This window comes from Seriola dumerili, unplaced genomic scaffold (assembly GCF_002260705.1).
Source record: "Seriola dumerili isolate Sdu_G_001 unplaced genomic scaffold, Sdu_1.0 BDQW01000040.1, whole genome shotgun sequence".
Taxonomy (NCBI): Eukaryota; Metazoa; Chordata; class Actinopteri; order Carangiformes; family Carangidae; genus Seriola; species Seriola dumerili.
The window spans coordinates 3,739,718-3,763,618 of record NW_019174295.1 but is presented as its reverse complement, the minus strand read 5'-3'; the positions used below and the strand labels follow the sequence as shown (position 1 = coordinate 3,763,618).

General features: G+C 41.5%; 1 protein-coding gene across 1 annotated transcript; it reads left to right on the top strand.

Annotated features, from left to right (window-relative positions):
• The first annotated feature begins 703 nt into the window (after positions 1–703).
• LOC111217068 (protein phosphatase Slingshot homolog 2-like) lies at positions 704–23,185 on the top strand. Its single transcript, XM_022738765.1, has 15 exons — positions 704–853; positions 7,200–7,243; positions 15,395–15,507; positions 15,638–15,702; positions 15,784–15,905; positions 16,001–16,066; positions 16,190–16,255; positions 16,400–16,594; positions 16,867–16,960; positions 17,161–17,289; positions 17,582–17,628; positions 17,842–17,988; positions 18,172–18,372; positions 18,685–19,744; positions 20,234–23,185. The coding sequence occupies exons 1-15, from the start codon at positions 791–793 to the stop codon at positions 21,530–21,532; spliced, it is 3,711 nt and encodes a 1,236-aa protein (XP_022594486.1). The 5' UTR covers positions 704–790; the 3' UTR covers positions 21,533–23,185.
• Positions 23,186–23,901: the final 716 nt, after the last annotated feature.

Sequence of the window (23,901 nt, the reverse complement as noted above, 5' to 3'; positions counted from 1 at the left end):
GTAAAAGGCCCCCAACCTGAAAGACACCCAAGCAGAAAAAGAGACACAAAATGACTACACAACATGTGGCTACATTTGGCGTCTCTTTGTGGATGTTTTAAGTCTCTTTTTAGTCTTTTTTGTAATCATTTCTACTTTTTGCATCTTTTTGTAGTTGTTTCCAACAAGAAATGTGAAGTCACCTCAAAGAAAGGCTCTGGCTCATGGGCCCCTTGACCATTTGAACCCTTGGCCCTGTGCTTGATTGGCCTGTCTTGTAATCCTTCCACAGGTAATGTAGGATTCAGTGTTTTTGTAACCTCAACAAAACTGACTAAAAGTCGGAATATTTCGACTATGCTGAATCGATTTTGACCATTCTTTTTTTTTTATTTGTCCTGTCAGTCCCCTAATTTTATTGAATTAAAGTTACCTTTATGACTTAATTGTCTGTTTTTTTTTGGGAGGGGGGGGGCATAATTAATTAATCTTTTAAAATAATTTAACATTACACAGTAGCAGCAGGCTTATTGTTTGACTGACAAACACTGTTCAAAGCTGCTTTGTTTATGTCCAGCACACATACGGTTAATCGGGATTGACAAGCTAAGGGCAGTTGCGCATGCGCATGTGGCGCTGACAGAGGAAACAGCCGGGGAGTAGTCAAATAGACTACGATCAGAGAGAAAGGGAGAGGGGAAACGAGAGAACACCAACAGCCCGGGTTCATCTGGGTTTTAAATCCCTCTAAACAATTATGCTCGTCTCGCCGGTGTCGCTTTCTCTCAGGTGTCCGCTTCCCAGTCGCTGAATGGCGCTGGTTACCGTGCAGCGTTCACCGACCCCCAGCACCAGCTCCAGCCCCTGCGTTTCGGTAAGAGCCGCCTTTATTGAACCCTCCTCTACTGTTGCTGCCACCACTACCTCCAACACTAAATCTCTGTGCTGTCGAAAGCGATTTGAGGCTTCATTTCCGCTGTCTTTTTATCGGCTGCTGACTGTCATAAAGTGCCTTGCCTTTGTACTCCTGCGCATGCGTGAAATATAGCTGCTCATCATTTTTCAGTTACAGTATCAGAGTCTCTGCTAAGTTAACCTGCTTCAAAATGTTTTGTTTCCTCTGTTTGAAAAGACAACACCATTAGCAACGTTAGCTTAGGAGCAAATGAGTGTTTCCTCCTCTGTTTTTATTGTACTCCACCGTTAACATGATTCCTGTATTCCGCCAGTTCAAAGGCTCAGTACACTGAAGAAAAACTACACTTTCATCGATAATGTTTTGAAATGTGTTTCATGTTCGTTTATGTGACAGCAAATTGTAGCTGTCTAATAGTTTTTAGTGGCAGAGTTTTAACCAAAAGAGCAGGTTTAACCAACAAATATTTCACGCACTTCCGCTCGCAGTAAGTGCCTTGTGACACGAATGAATGCAGGTATTAGCTCTTGCACTATTGCTATGTGCTATCTCGGTTTGTAAACAAGGTTGTGGACGTGTCTTTCTGTGTGTTTCTCGTTCCTTGTCTGCACGTTTCTCTACCTGTCTGCGTTTCTCTTCCTGTCTCTTTATCTGCGTGCGTGTGTGTGTGTATGTGTGTGTGTGTGTGTGCTTGGTTACTTATGTTGTGAGGATATAAATCTGTTAGTGTCATTGTGGTCAGTGTCATTTGACATCCTTTTAGGGACAAAAGCAAAGCCCCCCATACTGTAAGTTAAATTTTAGGGTAAACTTTAAGGTTGGTTTAAGCTTATGTTAAGGGTTAAGCAACTAATGGTTATGGTAAAGTAGAGCTGGGTAGTAGGCCAAAAAATATTATAATATTTTTTTATGTTGATCGCTATAGGTGATTATATCGTTTTATTTTATTAATGAGATGGGAAACATATTCAGCATGTTTGTTGTTAGACCTCAATGATACACACAATATGTTTTGGTGGGTAAAACTGAATGTAAACAAGAAAACTCCACAGGGTACCTTTTTTTTAATTTGAAGTTTTAGGGGTATGTTCAGTTTATGGTTGAATTTTCAATAAGTCAAATAAAGGATTGTTATGGTTCTAAACGATAATTTGTTTTTTAATCAATAACTTGATACTGTGTGTAACCAACATGGTATAACAGTCTCACTTCAAAAAGGCAAAACAGTGACAATGTTATGTTACACACACTGACTTTTGCACAGTTGTACTACTAGTTGTATTTCCTTTTATGTGCCACTTAAATAAAATATACTCTAATGTATATGGAGTAAAGACCAAAAAGGCACACACGATTAAGATTTGAACTAACATTAAACCATCATAACTACCACTAGTGCTAGTGCTTGGGATGGCAGTCTTTCTGAATACTCGGTTGGATGGTACCTTTTCAAATGGCAGAGAAGGTTTGTTGTGTTTCCCGTCTTCGTCTGCACAGGTCCCCTGCAACGGATATCACTCTGCTGTTTATCCAGCTTTAGAAATCCCAACCATTTCCAAATCACTGATGTTGTGTGACCTCTCCTCCCCACAATTTCCTCATCTTGTGTGGATGTCTGACTCCTCGCGGTCGCTCATTTGATATTTTTCCAACTATGTGTGTGTGTTTTTTCCCTTGTTCTGGCCCTACACATGTTAGCTAAATAAGTTATTGCTGTAGCCCAATAGAGTGATTTTGCAGATGAAGTTTGACCCAAACGCAGAACAGATACATTTATCATAAATTACTTATTTTTTTATCATCATTCTTGTGCAAAAGTTTTTTGTGATAGGAACCATTTTATCACTCAGACCTATGGTTAAGGTTAGTCTAAATCTCTGGGGGAAAGTCAGTGTAATGTCTTCTGAAGTGATGGAAAGACAAAGTGTGTGTGTGTGTGTGTGTGTGTGTGTGTGTGTGTGTGTGTATGTATATGTGTGTGTGTGTGTGTGTGTGTGTGTGTGTAGTGAAGGCAAAGCAAGGCAGGAGTGTGCCCATGCAAAGCAAAGGAGGAGGTGGTTTTCCTGTTGCTATTCTCTGCGCTCGTCTTGTTGCTACAGAAGCAGGGATCTACACAAGACACAGAGTGAGGAAGTGATATACAGTACAAGTTTACACTCTGTTTCCCATTCAAATGTCGTCGTCTGTCTGGTTCACACAGCGTCATACATTTCCTGTGTGAGTTGGAGTATGCTTTGTGCATTACAGAGTGTCTTCAGTCATCCTGTTCTTCAACAGAGAGAAGCAGTCAATGTGATATTATGTGATAAATGTTGAAATGCTTTATGTACCAGTGCTGGTTGATAAGAGAATGTTCTTGGATGTAACTGTTTTGCATATGATGAAGTAATATGAGTGGTCGATATGGATAAAGTCCAATATCAAGGTTTATGTATAACTTTAAATTGCAATATTATACAGGATACAGGATTTCTAAGGCCGGTGCCAATTTTGATATTTGAGGGTTTATAAAATCTGATAATGATGTGTCGACCCATGTTTATTTTATTTTTTGTAATGGAAACACATTATATAAAGATTTCTGATAGTAATCCCTCTAACATTACCAGTTCTAGCCAGCTGTTTTGAAATGTAATGGTCAGACATTAGCTAAGGGGGGTTAGCATTAATTCTCAGCTTTACACGTCTGAGACGAATTACAAGTAAAATATCTTAGGTGAAAATCACATTTTCAATGCAACAACAGTAACTGCACATGATTCGCAGACATATTTACCATTGTAGCAGAATGAGAATAACGCTATATGTTAAAGGTTCGTTAGCTGTCTTCCGCTGCTGTGGCATTAGCTAGCTTTGTGGCTAATTAATATAGCGACACATGACCTATTGTTTATTTACTTGCTAGGACTGCCTTACTGATGGTTTCACAGATGAAAGGAAAATTAAGTTTTTGTCAATGGGCTATAGCAATGGCTGACACGACTGCTGCGCCATAGATAAGAAGAAATGAGGGGGCATGGTTTATTATCATTAAAGTAATGTGTTATACATAAATAATGAGCAGCTGCCCACGAAGACACCCATGAACACAGCAAATATCTTAATGGTTGACAAATGCATATCACGTCAAAGTGTGTATTGGCATAGTATATATTCCCCATCAGTACAGTAACAGTAGAATCAAATTTTTGGTTGGCCAAAATGCAGCACAATGGAAGGTTGTTTAATCTTTTTCCCCGCTATCTGGACCCAGTAGTAGATTTGAATTTATGTGTAAAACTTGCCTTCTCCCCGCAGATTTGTCCAAAATCACAAGCTTCACTCAATGTTTTTTTTTTTTACCAAGAATGTCAGTCACAAACTCTGGGTATTGAGGCCTTGAAAAGGACCCTGTCCTTCACACCTTCTATATTCTCAGTGTAAAACAGGTTCTGTGAGTATAATAATAACTGTCTTGCTATGTAATTTGTCCTGACTGTCATCCAGAACGACTCAAAATACAAGAGCAGATGAAACAAGAATTTTTAGATTGTAACATTGAGCATTCATTTGCAAGAAGTATTAGGGTTAAAGCAGCTCAGCGAATAGCTCCAGTTTCTATCCCTGAAATGATCATGATGAGATGAGATGTGATAGTAGGACAGGGAGTCTTTCATCAAAACAGGAGTATGAGCTGTAAAAGTAGAGGAAGGAGATATGCATATGTGTAATTTAGCAAGGTGAGGCAGGCAGGGGTGGTGAAGGATGTGAAGCATTTTCTTTTGGAAATATGCTTTCAAGTTGCAACCCGCATACAAACAGTGATAACGCATTGCACAGACACATGTCTGGTTTCCTGTGTCTTGCTGTCATGTGACGTGTGTGTGTGTGGGTGTGTGTGTGAGTGTGTGTGGAATCTCGTGTAAAGTTTCACATGAGAAGTCTGCTGGCTGTTTTTTTCCCCCCACCATATTTACTTGAACCTTATGTTGAACCCATCCAGATTCACTGGTGTGTGTCTGCTTCACAATAAGTATGTTTGTTGTGAAAACACACACATACTGTGCCATACACACTTTGACACATTTATACAGCCTTTAGGGGAGACGCCTTGTTAGTTTTAACTCTAGATTCTGTGACTTGTGACTCTCAGTGCAGCACAGACTCGTCTCCAGTCCTGCAGAACCCTGCCCAGGCTGCGTGTTCAGGCTAAACATTTCCATAAGCTTTGGAAAAATCCTTACACATTTTCATATATGCAAAACCTCTGCGTGTTTTCCCATCTAAACGAAGGTTAGGTCATGTCACAAAATAGGACACAGCAACATGGAGCAACAGCTTGTCTAATCAAGTGAACTGAAAAAACTTTACTATGTAGTTTTACTCATTTGGCAGAAGCTTTTATCAAATTACAAACTAATTAATACTTTTTTTCAGAGCAACATTGATTTACTCATCGTCACTGTTGCTTAACATGTTGCTTTGTATTTATTAGAAACTTTCTTACTCATTACAATAGTAACTCACCGTGAAGTGCCATATCACTCGATATAACTGAGGCATTAAGAGTTATTGTCTTTAAATTGTCTTTAAAAGACATTCCCAATTCACATCCCAGCATTTGGTGCTAAGCAGGTGGCAATCATAGACTTGGTTCACATCGGTTCCAGCGTCACATACTTTACATGAGGTGTTCAACAGTCTACAGCATCTGATTTAAATATTTCTTGAACCCACAATAAACACCTGCTTTGGATACTGTGGCTGAGACAGGGTGAGGATGTCCCTTTGCACATATTACACTGAACTGGATCTACAACAGTGTCACAAGACCCAGCAGTGAATTCTGGCATCCAGACTCTTCCCTGTTTTTCTTCCTCCCTCGGCCAAAACCTGCCAGTTCTTCAGTATCTTACCTACTCTGAAATTAAATACGCAGATACATTGCACACAATTTGCATTGGCTGTATCAAGCATTGTTTTGCTTTCACAGATAAGAAAAAAAAAACAAAAAACTGTGATATGATTTTTTTTTTTTTCATCCATATCACTCAGCTTCAGTCAGTGCAAACGCACTGAGCCCTGCTCTGCCCTTCATGAGTTCATCTAATTGTCTGTGCTCGACATGACCTATCATCAACCTGTAATCCATTTCTTCCCTTTATGAAGCTGTTAATGGTTTTGTAATATTGTTAAGGCTAGTTAAGCCCACATACAGTGTAAACAAGATAAGTACCGGCCGTTACAAGATAAGTGCCAGGTGTTTATCTGCCACTAATCCTTAACTTCCCATTCAGCAACACATAATATTTCATAATTTGCTGACTTTGGTTTTTCTCTTTGTCTCTCTTCCTCATTGACTTGCTTTTGTGTGTGTGTGTGAATATGTTATTGCCTCACAGGCCACACCTTAAAAACAGACTGAGGTCATTTTCCTGGAGAGTGTGTAAATTGAGTTGAAGCTGAACTCTGTTCTCCCTGCTGTCTCTCTGCACTGCTGCCCTCTGCTCAGGCAGCACTGAGCACTGCGTTGGATGCTACTTTTAGTGTGTGTGTGTGTGTGTGTGTGTGTGTGTGTGTGTGTGTGTGTGTGTGTGTGTGTGTGTGTGTGTGTGAGTGTGTGTGAATATTGAAATAAACAAGATACTCTTTGTTTTACCCAACAAAGGACAGTGGGATTTAATTCCTTTACATTTTCTCTCACTACTTGTTTGGTTTGAAGTTGGCCTTTGCTATAATACTGATAACTTTAATAAAATAGCACTTTTGTAAAACGAGTTACAGATTAGAGCATCATAAAATTAGCTGAATATTTAAAGATATGCTTGTAATTGCAGTTATTATTCACAATTCCATCTCAACATTATTAAAATTATAGTATTTCCTGCTGTAACAAACAAAAAGAGTTAAAAAGAAGTTCTATGAGGAATTTTTTGACATTGCTAAAATTGTAATTCAAATTTTTTTCAAATCACTTCTGAAAAAATTGAACCAAAGGCTGCACAGCCTATGGTGAGATTTTGCATATGAAAATTTAGCACTGCAGCTAACGATTATTTTCATAATCGTTTATTCTGCCCATTATTTTTATCTAATTAACCTCTTGATTAATTGATTGAGTTGCTTTATTTTATAAAACATCAGATAACTTTTCTTTTGATCACCTAATTGATTAATTGACTCATCTTTGGAACAATTATCGTAATATATTGACATCCGTCTTATGTTATGTTTCTGTCTATCTCTACCTCAGCTGTTGACTTTCTAATGTTGTTCTTAACTTCCACATTATTAAATGTAATTCTCTCATTATCTCTCTCTCTAGGAGTCCGGTAGTGGGGAGGATGACCGCCGCTCTCAGCCAAGGAGGTAAGATATTGACCGATATTTCTCCTTTGTGATTTAAGCCATGAATTAAAACACAGGGCATATTATTTGGTTGCTGCTGACCCCACACTTGACCTGACCTGACTGGAAACAGTAAATAGATTTTACCTGAAGAAGCACTTGATGATTAATCCTTACATGTGTTGGAGCCTGCAGGACTTTTTCTCCTTTTACTGTTGTGACTCGACATAGAGTTGCTGCGGTAGTAAAGTGTCGCAGCCCCCTGCTGTCCCTTGCTGCCTCGGGCATTGAACTGGAATTGAGAATCTGGTTTATCCTGTTTTACTCAACCACATTTGCAACTGATTATAATCTGCCAGCAATCAGAAAGTTTATTTGTTCTACATGCTTGTGATACCAATGAACCTTAGCTGCAGTAGCACTTTCGCCTTTGTTTTATTTTTTTCTTACGATAACAGATGAAATCCAGAAATCCTCTCATGTGTGAGGTAATTAACTGTGGTTTGCTGACTGTCCATTAGAGGGCAGAAAGTTCCCTGTGAGTCAGCTTTGGGTATGTGGGTCAGGGTAGCTGCAGTGCTGATCCAGAGACTGATTGGTTGCCACTCCCGAAGTTAGAGTGCCTCTGTGTCTGGTCACTGGAGCTCTGTGCCATCCAACTGAGAGGACGGTCTGTATTTGTGCAGCTGGGAGTGAAATCTATATTCACATAGCAGGGCTGTGTGTGTTTGTGTGTGCGCGCGTGTGTATGTTTGGGTGTGTGTGTGTGTGTGTGTGTGTGTGTGTGTGTGTGTGTGTGTGTGTGTGTGTGTGTGTGTGTGTGTGTTTTTTTGCACAGAGATACGATCAGATGTCATTTTGATTTACAGTATGTAATCTAATATTATTTTCAGTATCTTGTTTTGAAGTCCAAAGATAATTTGACCATTGACCTTAATGCTCTCCTTTTATACTCCCACATGTGTGTGTATGGGTAAGTCATGGGTCCCCTGATGCTTGATTTGACTGCATGCTCTTAGACCCAATTATGGAATATGTAACACTATGACCTTGTTACTTGTACGGACATGCCATTCCATTTTTTTGAAGAAGCTTATATATCAAGTCCCTACTGCAGAGCTGAGCCTTGTTCGAAGAATAGCTGCAAACCTCTTTGAATTTCTTTTATACCAATGTAGAGCTGTGTATATCAGGCTGGTTTAATCCAGTCTGCAGAGGCCAGGAAATATTATAACTTGTTTGTCACCTGCATGGTGGAGTGTTGTTAGATGGTTCACGTCTTGTCGACTTTTCTATGTGAAACTTGATTTCAAGACATTCACCTAACTGGATAGCCATTTATGCACAACAGTGATTCAGGACATCCAAAGTGCAGCATCACATAATTTCTTGCAGCACAGAAAGTAATGGAATTCAGTTTTATTCCTCACAGTCATTAAGCAGATTTTATGTTCACCAGTTTTTTGGGACCATTACCGTTTGATAATATGGAAGCATCACAAGAGAAAAGCCTTCGTATCGTATCCAATAAAAGAGACACATATTTGTTGTCGAGCGGTCGTCTGACCTAATAACCTCCACAATCACTGATTTCATACATTGCTCAAAAGCCATGTTGTTTAGTAGTAAATCGGCCGGTGCCGTGGTGTTATGAGGTGTTATGGTGGGTAGATGGCACCAGGAGTTCTCTCTGTATCATCTGTCTCTCTCTTCTCTCTCTGGTTTGTTGTTATAGTGAAACAGAAGTTAATGTCTTCTGTATTGTGACATACTCCAGAGTGAAATCCTATCACCTGTTATTAGGTCACTCAACCCCTCTCGGGTTAGCTACTCATTACAAATCCCATCTGATTGCATACATTTATGTAGCCACCCCCAAGTTCATGATGAGTTAAATATGTATAAAATAAATAAATAAAATACGTTTTCATGTTTTACAGAAATAGAAAAGATGGAAGTAGTCAAAAATAGAAAAATGTGTTTTACATTTGACTCTGTCCTTGCTGCAGTGTAGTGTATTCACATCCCAATGATCAAAAGGTGTGCTGGCAACGAGGCAAAAACAGTTCAGTGAAAGTAAGCCCACACACTGAATTAATGTACCTAAAATCTTGGGAGCAGGTTGCTGGTTTTCACGCACACTGCTGTCGTCTGTGAGGCTGCCCGTTGTGCCGTAGACATCAGCAACTGCAGCAGCAGGGCTCGTCTCTGACACAGGTAGCTACTGTAATTCAGACTGGAGGAAGGCTGAAATGATGCGGTGTCTCTGTCTGCGTAAACAGGGCCCACTGCAGTCCTACTGATTAAAGTAACTGACATCAGCAGGATAGTGACATCAGCTAAAGCAGCAACGTCACTGGTGTACCTCCTAAAGGGAATTCAGAGGGAGGAAGAGCAATTTATTTTTGCACTTCAATTGAAGTTTTTTTCCTCTGTCTGTTTTTTTCTACACATTTCCATTTGCATTCCAGTTTACATATGAGTCTGACTCTGATAAATCTCTTTGACTCTGTTGTAATCTCGGATGGTACACAGTGTCTCCTCACAACAAGAAGGCTCTGTGTTTGCACCTGCCAGTCGGCCGGCGCCCTAAATGCTCTACTTTTCTACCACAGTCTAAAATCACGCAGGTTAGGTCAATTAGTGACTCTAAGTGACACCCTATAGGTGTGAATGTGTGCATGAATGGTTATCTTTACAGCCCTGTGATTAACTGACAACCTGTCCAGGGTGTCCCCCACCTCTTGCCCACTGTCAGTTAATATAGGCCCCCTGTGTGTGTATTTGTGTGTGGGTAGCCAGTCCTCAAAATGTCAGAGGGCTGTGTGAGGGTTGAGCTTGATTTTAGGGTTAAGGGTAGAACTATGTTTAGGTTTAGGTAAGGGTAAGGGTAAGGGTTGGGGTTAGGCATTTATTTGTGATGTTAAGGTTAGGGTAAGGGTCAAGGGAATGCATTTTGTCACACAGCAAGTGTAAGACTAGAATGTGTGTGCTTCAAATCAAAAGGTAAAGGATAGCCATGGGTGCACTGTATTATATATGTGATGTGATCCCTAAGGCGACTGTCTGTGTGTACGTACACATGGAGACATAAGAGCAACAGAGGAGTGTCAGGTGTCTGTCTGCATGTAACAGCCACATACTGGCCTTCACTGCCTGTCATTGGCCGGTGTGACTTTCAGCAGACAAATGAGAGAGCAGTACCTGAGAGATGGGTCCAAAAACACACACGTAAACATGTCGTTGCTGAGAGTCCACGGGCCGCATGGACAGGCTTATGGCCCATGATGGTTCCTGGCTAGACCTACAATACTTTTACAAAAGATGTTACAAGTATTCCTTAATGGATGAGAGCAGATAGGGAGACGGAAGAGATTTTTTTGGGGGTTAATATCAAAGCAAATGTCTGTCAGAGAAGGAGAAAGCAGCTTAATGCCTAGACAGGAAAGCTGTGGTGGGAAAGTTGAATAGGAAGTTAAGGGTTTGATTGGGTAACTGTCAGATTAAGCAGCTCTTGCCAGTCAACGATGAAAGCCCCTAATCAGTAGTTAAGTCTCATTAGTGTAAGCTCTGTCTGCTTTAAACATATACAGTATTTATAGTTCTGTCTCCTTCTATGTTTCCACTTAATATTTGACAGTAGTGTGACACCATCTCATGTACACACCTGCGACTCAAAGGACTAATGAATAAACGATCTTCTGCTTGCAAAGATCACTGAGAGGTCAAAGCCTGTAACATCATGGAGCAGATCAAGCCTCCTCATCTTGCTTGAATTCATGCCTCCCTGCTGCTTGGTCAAGGAGGATCAAGGTCAGCAGATAAGTGTACAAAAACACACACAGTCCATACACACTTCTGCAACATAACACATGTCACAGATAGACCTAAAAGAAAAACATCACTGCAGTTGTTGTTTATCCTGTGGTATGAATTGGGAGTCAGATGGTGGCCACACATTTACCCTCAGTTTGTAATCTATCCTATAAATTGAAACCACGAGGAATCAACAAGCAGCATAACCGAGTCTGAGGTCAAGTTTCTGCTCACGGGTCGCCTGATGTCTCCTTTTTGATTTCTCAATCTTTTTTCCGTTGTTGTTATGTTGTTGTTTTGCTCTTGCTGGAGGCGGTAGTGCATTAGGTGTCAAGTGTCACTGACTCCGGTGAGAATTTTCCCTAAAGGCTACAGTCCTAGAGTTGGTTACACAACTTTGTCACCTTCCTCCAGCAGCAGGGGTGCAGACAACACAAATGTGATCAGTGTGTGGCCCACACTCTCCAGAGGATGTCCCTGTGGGTATGGGGAGTAAATAAGGCTTAATTAGGATAAGTGTTGTCATGGAAGCTAAATTACCAGGTTCCTGATGCTGTTGTTACCGTGAGAAGAGGGAAAATTGTCTGTAGGGCCAGGTGCTATTGATAGAAGCTACAATAGTCCATACCAGAAAACCTCTCCTGAGAAATGAAGGTTCTATCTGTTGAAGCAGAGAAAAGTATGTCTTTGTGTGTAGTAGGTGTTCATTAAACTGAAGTAATAACAGAAAGTCAAACTAGTCATTTTCAGTCTCAGGGATTGCTTTTTTTAGTTTACATAGTTTCATTTGAATTGGGCTGGAAAGCTGTGGCCTGTTGAATAAATGCCACAGAAAAGGAAAATGAGTAGGGTGAAGAAGTTATACAACAATTGCACAAATGTGAATAAATGAGTTCAAGCGGTAAAAATGGGAAGGAAGAGGGGAACTAAAAGAGCATGTCAACAACTGTGATAGAGGTTATTAATAATTTGCTGATATGATCAACTATAGTTTCCTTAAGTAGAAAAGCAAAGATTTTACTTCTTTGGCTGGATTACTGTAATAACACAATATAATATATTGTGTATACTTGGTCCACTCTAACCGGACTGAGTTTACTTTGTATATCGACTACATGTGAAAACACTCCCAAGGGCCCCGGAAAGTCTGTTTAATTTTCAGCCGTTGGTTTTGAAGAAGGTCAAAATTCACAAACGGTTGAATGAGCCACTTCTCAAAAACAGGACCCAAATAAGATACTGGAGCACAAGATTCACTTTAGCTATTTATTGATAAGGTGCAAATGTCGGAAGCGCAAGAGATTCCTACTACAAGGATCAAAATCTAGTTTGAGGGTATAAACTTTGCTGTATATCAACTAATAAGCACAGAAAACTTGCCACATCTTGGAGCCATGTAAACCCTTGTCTTAATAAATAGTGGAATAATCCGGATCTGATTTGATAAAGTAGTTTCATAGAAAGATTCCCAGAAGGCATAAAACAGTGTTTGTTCTTTTTATTCGTTTGTTTGTAACTTTACAAAAACATAAATTTTTACTGATCAAAGTTTAGAAGTTGTGTTGTTGTTAACCACGGACCCCACCAGCCCTCACTGTGGCACTAATAATCCCTCATACCGCCTTCGACAGACGGCTGTTTTCACCCATTGGACCATGTGTGTCTCCTCCCCTTCAGCGGCAGGATTTACCGCATCCTGCTGCAGACCATGACACACAGCCACTGAGCAGATGTTGTGGCACCTGCACTTCATTAGCATGTGTTAAATATGTCAGTATCTCGTCGTCAATATATTATTATCGAGCTTTTTTAAAGTATCTTCTTTTACATCGTGTTGACGGATAATTCCCTAAATCCGCGATGTCCATTAATGTCCATTAAGAGGAAAAAGTGAGACCTTCCACTAGAGCTTCTGCGTTTTCAAAACTACCTTGGTAGTTGGACTATCGGCAACTAGATCCCGCTTCTGTGCGCCCTGCACCGCCACCGGAGCAGCGATGCCTCCCGGTGTTGTGACCGCGCCACGGAGCTCGTCAGCCGGCTGCTTCTGCGTGTGCTGCGGGGTGAAGATGAGACCCTATTTCACCGAGAACTCCGTGATCTCTCAGGGGGAAATTTATCAGCTGTAAGTTTATCGAATACACTGCGTTTATAGTCTCAGGCTTTCTTTGTCATAAGTGTTTAACTGTGATTTACAGTAATATCTTTGGGCTATTGTATTTCTCTCAGCCTCATTAGTAAGATGTCTAATGCAGGCTGCTAGAATCTTAATTCAACTTGTGCATCAGTGTGTGGTTGGCATGAAGCTTTCTTGGAAAATCCCTGTAGATATCCTGTCTTGACGCAGTTCATATTATCATTTACCGTTAAGTTGAGTATTTGGCTACAGTGATCTGTTATGACAAAGGCATGTGGTTTTCCCATGATGACTAATGGGAAGGATATGACAGCAGAGTCAATGGCTTGGAGGAAGAGGTTTCCTTCCCTTTGCTCCTTGTGAAATGTCTGCCAGATGCCATACTCATCTGCTCACACACACACACACACACACTCCCCTCCGCCTTTATTTTATTTTTTATTTTTTCTCATTTTTGATGTGCCTAAATGCGTCTTGTGGGGGCACAGCAGAAAGGCACACAGTGTACCTGAGACAGATTGTTCATGAATCAGACGATGTGATTAATCTTGACAGTCTTCAGTCTTCAGAGGACAAATGCTGGGAAGGACACTGGCATTTATTAGCAATTTATGTGTTTGATCGACTCAGTCAAGACACAGTTTGTCTCCACTTTGCCCATTATTCACATTCGTACAAGACATCTGTCTAGTGTTTGTGCGTATTTACACTTGGTGTAGGAGTGCAGACTCTGCTGTCTGCCTCTGTCCTCTCTCGCAGGATATAGGACAGAGGATCTTCCTCCAAAATGTATCTATCTGTGTTTTATATATTTCTGGGTAGTAGGTGGTTTTCACAATTTCTGTCTAATTTTGTCATTTTGACAATTTTGCCAGTGTTTCGTGTGTGCACATTCCCTGTTGCTGGGGAGGAAGTCAAGGTTTTTCCACTTGAAAGCAAAGAGTTTCCCCGGGGGACAGTTATGCTTGCTGATATTCATGCTATGTGCCCCAGATCCAGTTCCATGTGATTTTTTTTTTTTTTTTTAAAAATATTGTAAATTTTTTTTTTTTTTTTTTTTTTTTTTTAATTGAGACTGCATTCAAAAAATTCAAATATTTACATCAAATCTGTGGATGTCACAAATCAAATCTCTAACATCCATTTTTATAATTTGGGGAATATATAACTGGATACTTCAAAAGCCACTGCTGCCCTCAGTGTGTAGTGACGAATATGTACAATCAGGGATCTCTGGTGAATCTGCATTCACTCCACCGTTATAAAACACAATGAAGCTTCCACTTTCGGGTCTACTTAATCCCTTTGTTCAACATTGATTATGATAGTTGTTTGCTACGATTTCAGCCGTGATTCAATAAACGTCAGAGCAATGTGAAAATCAAAGGAATGCATTGGGCTTCTTAAATCTATTACGTAACTCTATTGTTGAAAGCGGCATCGCAAAGTAGCTTAGCTTAGACTTGCCAATTTCATGCCAGGTAGTTGTTCAGTTTTGTGCCTTAAAGTAAGTTCATTGTAATTGCCTGTAGAGTATAAAGATAAGACCTGTAGGTAAATCTGCTGGTTTGAGAAACGCAAAAGTTCATGTAAAAAAAAAAAAAAAAAAAAAAAGAGAGAAGTGGTTCACTGGGTGGACAATTTGTTCTTTCCCCTCTGTAACTCCATATGTCTCAGTCTGTTGTGCCTCCTGTCATTTTATGAACATGTCCGTTATTGGACGTTATTGGAACCAGCTGGTGTGTGTTGCAGGCTGTACAGTCCAGTGTCTCCAGTTCATAAAGGCACATAAATCTTTCCGTTATTGTTTTGTCTAAGAGGTTTGTGCAGGATGTCATGTGTGTTTTCTGAGAAAACATGAGATTAAATCACCATTATTGAGATGCCTTGAACAAAACTCCTCACACTCAATATTCACCAGATGTTTTCATGACACATACAATTAGTTTAATCCACAAATGATCAGAAAATAGTGAAAACAAATTCCATCCCAATTCCTCAAAGATTTGCAGATATTTCTGTCAGTGAACTAATTGAATAATCGACTAATTGTTTCAACTCTACAAACAATACATCTGCACACAAGCATCTGTTTGAAGGTTTGCAGAGGGCTGGGGGCTTATTGAATGTGCCATTTAGCTCTCTAACATTTTTTTCTTTTAATTGCTTTAGTTGGAGCCAGATTTCACTCACTTTATTTTTCCTCTCTGTCTGTCCAGCATCAGTGAAAGTTTCCTGACAGTTAAAGGAGCTGCTCTCTTCTTACCTCGAGGAAATGGCTCCTCCCCTTCTTCTGCCTCTCGCTTTTCACAGCTGCGCAGCAAACATGCAGGTGAGGTCCTCAAGAACAATGAACTGTTTGACTGTATCAGATCTGCTTTTGGTAAATAAGGTGTCCTTTATACTTAACTGCAGTTTTTGACACTAATCAAAGTTGTGTTTCATCACTCTCATCTTACAAGGAGACATCCAGCAGCACCTACAAACCATGTTCACTCTCCTCAGACCAGAGGACAACATCAAACTGGTGGGTGCTTACTATAACACGAACACACACACAAAATTCAGTTTTAAGATTGTCGACCAACTGCGTTTTTTCCTGCTCCAGGCGGTTCGCTTGGAGAGCGCACACACTCACATCACCCGCTACATGGTGGTGGTCTCCACCAATGGTCGTCAGGACACGGAGGAGAGCGTGGTGCTGGGAATGGATTTCAGTCCTGTAGATAGGTGAGACAGTAATATACACAAGCTTATATGTGCCCGCCTGTTTTGATACTGTGCATAAAGTTGTAACATGGCGACTATTTTTTTTTCCTTCCCAGCTCATGTTCTGTAGGTTTGGTTTTGCCCTTGTGGAGTGACACGTTGATACACCTCGACGGAGATGGGTAAGAAAACTTGCAACAAATCATGCTTGAATCACGGAGCAAACACCCATCACAACATCATCGTGCTAAAATGGCTAACAGTGTCTTATGTTTCCTTTGTGCTCCCTTTCTTCTTGCTCCCAGGGGTTTCAGTGTGTCAACTGATAACAGAGTGCATGTTTTCAAGCCTGTTTCTGTGCAGGCCATGTGGTGAGTCACTGCACTAATCACACCAGTTTGTAGAAATGGTTCCTTATATGGTTAGCAAGTGTTCATCTTGGTATCTAATATGTGCCCGTTCACTTGAAAGCCTTTTTATGTCATAATCTCAAAGTCCTCACTCGTCATTCACAGGTCGGCCCTCCAGTCACTCCATAAAGCATGCGAGGTGGCCCGCTGTCACAACTACTTCCCGGGCAGCTTGTTCCTTACCTGGGTTAGCTACTATCAAAGCAGGGTCTCCTCCGACCAGGCGCGCATCAATGAGTGGAACGCCATGCAGGATGTGCAGTCACACCGTGCCGATTCGCCCGTCCTCTTTTCTGATATGTGCGTTTCTTTCTCCCTTTTTTTCAGTCATTTTCTAGACAGTGTGATCATGATTATTTATGTTTTTCTTAATTACATTAACATGCAAATATTGAAAGAGTAACTTTAGAAAATAAATTCACTACGATTCCGTAATTGAGTGTAATATACCATAGTTTGGTCATAAGTCTCCTCCATATGGCAGACTGTATGTTTGGAGTAATACTCCATAAACAGAAATTAATTTGCACTTATTTCAATGATCATATTTCAATGTCACTGTGTTTTTGCAGACCTACAGAAAGAGAGCTGACAGAGCGTCAGATCAAAACCAGTTTGAGGGAGATAATGATGCAGAAAGATCTTGAGAATGTCACCTGCAAAGAGGTGAGTCAGAAATTTATAAAGCATTCTGTCAGTTTTTGCAACAAACTGGGTCCCTCCCAAAGAGGGAGACATGTTTGACGTCCTTTTAGTCATCCGCATTTAACTTAAAAGAAAATGTAATTCCTGCATTTATGTTTAAATGAGCTGTTTTTAAGATTTTATCTGTTTGCCTGTTTGTGCTGTCTGAATGCTCTCTGTAGATACGAACAGAGCTGGAAATGCATATGACATGCAACCTGCGAGAGTTCAAGGAGTTCATCGACCATGAGATGATTGTTATTCTGGGCCAGATGGACAGTCCCACGGAGATCTTTGATCACGTCTTTTTGGTAGGGTGACTCAGAACATAACAGCTAGATCACAAATGAATTAATAAGAACACTCAAGTATAGAAAGTCTCTGTTCTTAGACATGAATGATTCATCGTTATTTTTAAGTAAAATGTATGAACAGTGGTTGTACATGAGGCTGTCTGTGGCTCCCAATTTTAAGGTACTTTGTTCTTGTTTGGTTTGGAGTGCACGTTGGATATCAGGCATGTCTTGCCACAGGATTTAAGCATTATGAAAAGCTCAGTGGAAGGCTCTGAACAAGTCTGAGGATTGCTTTTGTTTCCTACAGGGATCTGAGTGGAATGCATCCAATTTGGACGAGTTGCAGAAGAGCGGGTAAGGAGGGGAACAAAAGCAACAAAACCTACTGCACAGTACAAACTGTATTGAAGTCAATGAAAACATAAAGTATTACATGATAAGAGCCTAACAATCATTTTGGTAGAAGTGTACAAAACGTTTAATAATTCTTCAGTCTGTTAAGCAAACAGGCTCTGTGTGACTCGCACATCCAATCGCCTCTCTCATCTTTGTGTCACTGTGACTCAGGGTTCAGTACATCCTGAATGTAACGAGAGAGATCGATAACTTCTTCCCTGGTGTGTTTGAGTACCACAACATCCGTGTTTACGACGAGGAGGCCACTGACCTGCTCGCCTATTGGAATGACACCTACAAGTTTATATCTAGAGCCAAGTGAGTTTCTGATGACAGCGTCTTCTGTTTTCTCTCGTCTTGTTAGAACAAATGGTTATTTCTCCTTCTTTGCCTTTTCATTCTGATCTCGTCAGTCTTTATTTTTGTAGGACTTTGTTCCTTTACAGAACAGCTGACAATGACAGGCTAATATGTATCCTTGATTCCTTATATCTACACCAGGAAAGCTGGGTCCAAGTGTTTGGTGCACTGTAAAATGGGTATAAGCCGCTCTGCAGCCACAGTGATTGCGTACGCCATGAAGGAGTACGGCTGGGATTTGAAGAAAGCGCATGATTACGTCAAGGAGCGTCGAGCTGTGACCAAACCCAACCCCTCATTTATGAGACAGCTGGAGGAGTACCAGGGCATACTGCTGGCCAGGTACCCGCATAAATACACACACACACACACGCACGCACAAAAGTATATTTCAGAGTGTGGCGTGATGAAATCACTGTATGATAATGAAATAAAACCAGCCATTAGCATAAAAGCGAAACATGCACACACAACTAAAACGACATTAAAGTGCTTGATCATATTTATCAGTATGCTGAAATGAAATTGAATATTAGTGCAGTGACCTTAAAAATGACACTAAAGGCGTGTATGTATGTTTGTATAAAGAGAATAGGAGTGACATGAAGACTAAGAATATATATATTTTTTGTTTATTCCCACCTTCTCCCGCAGCAAGCAGAGACACAACAAACTGTGGCGTTCTCACTCTGACAGCGACCTGTCCGAGCACCATGAGCCACTGTCTAAATCCTACGCCCAGCCTCACAGCCTGGGCCGCTCCGACCCCCATAACCAGGCCGGCGGCACGCCTGGTCCCTCTGTGAAAGAACTGCTGGAATCACTGGGAACCTCCAGCAGCGCTGGCAAAGCAACACACTCCACTAGCCAGCCTGATACTGGCATCCAGTCCAATCAGCTCAGCTCTTCATCCTTTGAGGGGGTGGCAGCTCTCTCCAAAGTTGCTATCGCTCGAAGCCTGGAGGCTCCTCCTCATTCTGCTGTAGCCCAGAGCAGCCAGCTGTTCGCTCCTTGTCCTGAATCCTCCATGTCCATGTCTCCCTTATCTCCTCCGCTTTCAAACGGCTTGTGTGATGCTGAAGAGCAGCCCTCATCACTGCCTCTCTCCCAGCCGCGGGCAGCCACTGTGGTGCCTGAGCCTCAAAAGACAGACATGGTGACTGTAGCACAGAGTGTTTTGGTGGGCCAGCCTCACCCACCTCCATCCCTCCACCACCTCCCCCTCTCCCCCGCTCCGTCCCCAACTCCAGCCTGCGTGGATGAGGTTATCAAACCACATGCGTTGTCCTGTCCTCTGTCCGTGGCAAAACCGATGCTAGTGTCAGTGTCTGAGCATGTGACAACACAAATAGAAAGCACACACTCCGCTGGACCCCAGTGTCTGTCTGCACCAGTGCCTGTCAAAAAATTAGACTGTGACCAACAGATGTGTGGCTTGTCTTTGGATGGTGTAGCAGCCCGTCCTCACTCCACTGGTGATACTATCAGCTATCACGGTGCCATTCCACAAGACAATGATGTGTTGTTCAGCAACAGCGCAGATCACATTAACTTCTTCAGTGCCAGGGAAAAGTTCAAGGGAATGAGTCAAGATGGTAAAACTCACTGTGCCGTAGCGCAGCAGCCGCCCCAGCTGAAGAGTTGTGCCAAGGAACAGCCACCTCTGCTTCAGGAGGTCTCCACCAGTGACGGGAAGGAGGAGGAGAAAAGGAAGGTGAGGCTGCTGCTTGTAGCAAAACTTTCCATAACTACTGCATTTATTTCCATTGCAAATGCCCAAAGCTTTGTGCTACATAGACCTTCTTCAAAGCATCTCTCAGACTCTTGTCATGCTCTGAGGAAGGCCTTAACTTGGGTGTATGCGATGGAGATAAGTGTGCAGATGTTGCGGTCTGTTTTTTCAAGGTCATGCTTATGTAAGATGTCGATGTAATGTAATACAGACTGTCAAAATAATTTAATGATATTTGGAAGGGTATTTACCCCTCAGCAGTTAAATTTGGTCTCTACTTATTTGTGACAGTAGTTTAGCTTTTGAGTTCTTGAGTTCAAGAGCGCCACCTGGTGGAGTAAAAGAAGAATGCTCCATGTATAGCATCTGTCACATCTAAATCTGTTTTACTTTAATGTCTTTAATGTCTGAATAACTTTATGGATATATTTAAACAGAATTATTTTTCTATCATCTGTCTATTCTTTGTAGGAAATGACTGTCCCTGTGCAGGACACAGGAGTGAAGCCCACAGTGAACACAGAGACTTCACCTCTTGGCCCTCTTAGCCAATCAGAGCCTCAGGGCCCTCAGGACCCTCAGGACCAGGAAGTCGGGAAGTCCAGGCAGGAAATGGAGGACAGAGATGTTTCATCACAGAAGGAAGCTGAGAATGTAAAAGAAGAAGTGAAAAACAAAGAAGAAGAGGAGGCGGATTCTGCTCGTCTCTACAGTGATTGGACGAGGGGGTCCGTGCGGCGTGTCACACGACAGCTGGAACAAAGAATGAAACAGGAGCATGAGACTCCGTCAGCCTCCTCATCTTCGCCGCCCCTCTCCAGTAGCACTTCCTGCTCCCAGCGGCGTTCGCCCAGCATCCATCCAGCGACAGTGTCTGTACAGGAAGAGGATGATGGGAAGTTTGAACCAGTACAAAGGGAGAGTGATGACGCAGTTGAGATGGGGGCACTAGGAAATGAAGACGAAAGCACAAAAGGACACAAACTCCAGCCTGCTGACACTAGATTGCTTTCTACCTCTTCTACTTTCCACCACTTTACCCATTCTCACTTTGCTTCCGTGAACTTCCTGTGTCTGGAGGGTGTGACGGAGCTTGAGTCAGGCACAGACTGGGACTGCTCCACAGAGGGACCCCATGGTGACATTATCATGAGGGAGACATGGGAGACTTTGTGCGAGCTGGGTGCCTTCCTGCAGCAGGTGAGCGCGGGCGGAGCCTGCAAGACCGGGTGCCTAGACCAGGTTTTCAGCCTCAGCGGTGGAACCACTCAGAAGCGAGGGAGCAGCATCCAGAAGAGGGTCAGAGAGGTGGAAGCCAGGATTCGCCAGGCAGGGCTGACACCTCCATCGCTGATGAAGCGGTCAGCCTCTCTGGCCAAACTGGGCTGTCTGGAGCTGCTCGCCAATGACCTGAGTGAGTGGGAGCTCAGCCGCTCCTCTGTGTCTCTGCCCTCAGCACAACCTCCAGTCCACACACTTAATGATGAGTCCAAGAAGCAGCGGGTCCACGACTCTTCTTCCACAGCCGGCCAGCAGCCAGAAGTCGCCGGGATTGGTGTGGAGAGGCTTTCTGAAGCTGGAGAAACGTCACCAGGAATCTCTCCACCGTCAAGTCAGAGTCAGCAGAGAGGAAAAGTCACCAACTCCAGCCAAGATTCTCTGCATTCACCCGGGCTGACACTTATGACAACAAGGCAGCAATATGGAAGGACTCACCCCCTGAGGCGGCTTAAGAAAAGAACTGTCAGTAACCTTTACCACACCATGTAACCCTCACTCTGTGTGCGCGTGTGTGTGTGTGTATGTGTGTGAGTGAGAGAGAGACAGACAGGGATAATGTGCACCTGTGAGAAATGGAGATTAAGTGCATTTGGTGGATTTATTCAGCAAAACACACCAATGCCTCTTGCCTTAAAGGTTATGTTTAGTAGTTTCTGTATGTTTTTTTTTTTTTTCCCTGCAGATTCGCCAAGAGCCTGTGTGAAATCTGTGATACGAGATGTTTGTCTCAGACCAAGAGCAGTGACGAGGCTATGAAGGTTCTGTTTTAACTGAAATAAAAAGTGAGGCAAATTGGAAGAAGTCATCCAAATGTATATGGGTAACTTGTTTCAAATGTTACTCTGCCTGAGCCTGCACGCACTCAGTCGTTACATCATTGCTGGTTTCTCCATCATCAACTTGATATTTACTTGATTGCTGTTGGATGACTGAATAGTCTGACCTGATGTTAGGTGGAATGTAGCCTGTCTATCTCCTCTTCTTGTGCTTTCATATCTCATGTCTCATAGATGTGCTGGGTAGCTACCAAGAGAATGATACAGCTGTGCTTCTGGTACAATCCGACGGTAAATGAATCTGCCCAAATTCAATTCAGCATCAAGCTTCTCAAACGTTCAGAAATGCACATTTAAAGATAAAACTTTGATTCATTTGACAGAAATACTCCACTTAAACACCACTTACTCAATTCTGCTGTTTTGAGGCTGATTTTATGCATTGGCTGTGCAACGAAACACACAAAAGCTCAGGTCGAAGCACAGACACCACAGATTAGTGTTTTACCCCCAAAGAAAGGTGCATTCGGAGCTGGTGACAGGACCGTCAACTGAAAGTGGTTGCGTAGCTGTACAGCGGTTTATTGAAACAAATTGCAAAGAGAAGAGGCATGCTGTTTTCTTTTATGTTTGTTTTGACTACACAATACCTCAGTACGTCTGAACCAAATCTGACCTGCACAAACGTCAGGCTCTGGATTCCTGGAATGTCCGTCTCAATCAGAAACAATTTCAATTCCACTACTTGATAAACTGAAGTAAACTTGTCTCTCTCATGTCCTCTCACAGTTCTCATGCCACTCAGACTAGATGTTTTTTTGTTTTTTTTTGTTGTGTGTATTACTGTGTGGGAGGAAGGTTAGGTTAGGGGATTGGGTCATCTGCTATGTTCTCTTTGGGGATGTAAAGGTCTATATTGTGAGTGTTGACAATTTAGGAACTGTACATGTTTTTATATCTGCTTCGTGTCCATGTGTGAGTGCGACTGTGTAGCACAATTTCACCATGTGGGTGTGTACATTCTTCTTCTTCTTTTTTTTATTGAACGTTATCTCTTTTGTACACTTTTTAGGAGTGTGCCTGTGACTGGCAAATGAAGCTTCTCTGCAGTCTATCAGAAATGTCTGTACAGAGGAGTCTGTCATACATGCACTTTACTCCCTTTTTAATTTTAAATGTGGCTTAATTTTAAGTTTTTAATGTGTGGTTGCTACTTTTGGGGAGCATGCTTAGGTAGTAGAAGCTGTTGGGTATGTGTGTGTGTATTGTCAAAAACTGATTTTTTTTTTTCTTTATTTTAAACTATCAGTGTAAATATTCTTTTATATCATGTGCTTCAACTGTGACCATTAAACAATGGAAATTATGTAGAGTCAGTTTTGCTGTGAGTCTGTTACAGTGATGGAAGATCGAGACACACCTGAATACTTTTCATACCTGAATACTTTATATTTCATACAATACAATAGACAACTTTATAACAGTTTAGATGTTATTAAGATTTTTCTTTTTAAGATTATTTGTTGATATTTTATAGACTAAACAGTAAAAACCTCACATCTCGCAGTAATTAAGGTGACAACTTCAGATTGTTTATTTATTTATTTATTTTTTTGTCTCCACAGTTCAACAGCCTAAGATCTTCAGTTTACATTGAAATGAAATAGAAAAAGGAGCAACTCCTCACATTTCTGTCACTAGAACCAGACAATGTTTGGCATTTTTTTCATGTTTAGTGACTAATTATTGATTAATCAATCATCGAAATTGTCATTTTTAGAGAATCAGCTCTATTCTGCTTACATGTAGCAGCGTCAGAGGAGCTCATCTCCGTCTTTGAATGTGTTAATGCTTCCTTAGTTCATCTGAAATGTCCCTCCGCAACATGTCATGCAGCATTATGATGGTTTTTCATTCTATGCGGTGAGTATTTTCTCTGTTACTTGGAAAACTGCTTCAGTTTTTTTCGATCATACACAGAACAGATTATCAAGTGTTTTCCCTTGGTAAAAAGTAGTTTTAGTGAAAACTGTTTAAAAACTGCAAAGTGCAGGTGAAGCATTTTGGTAAATTGTAATTGTC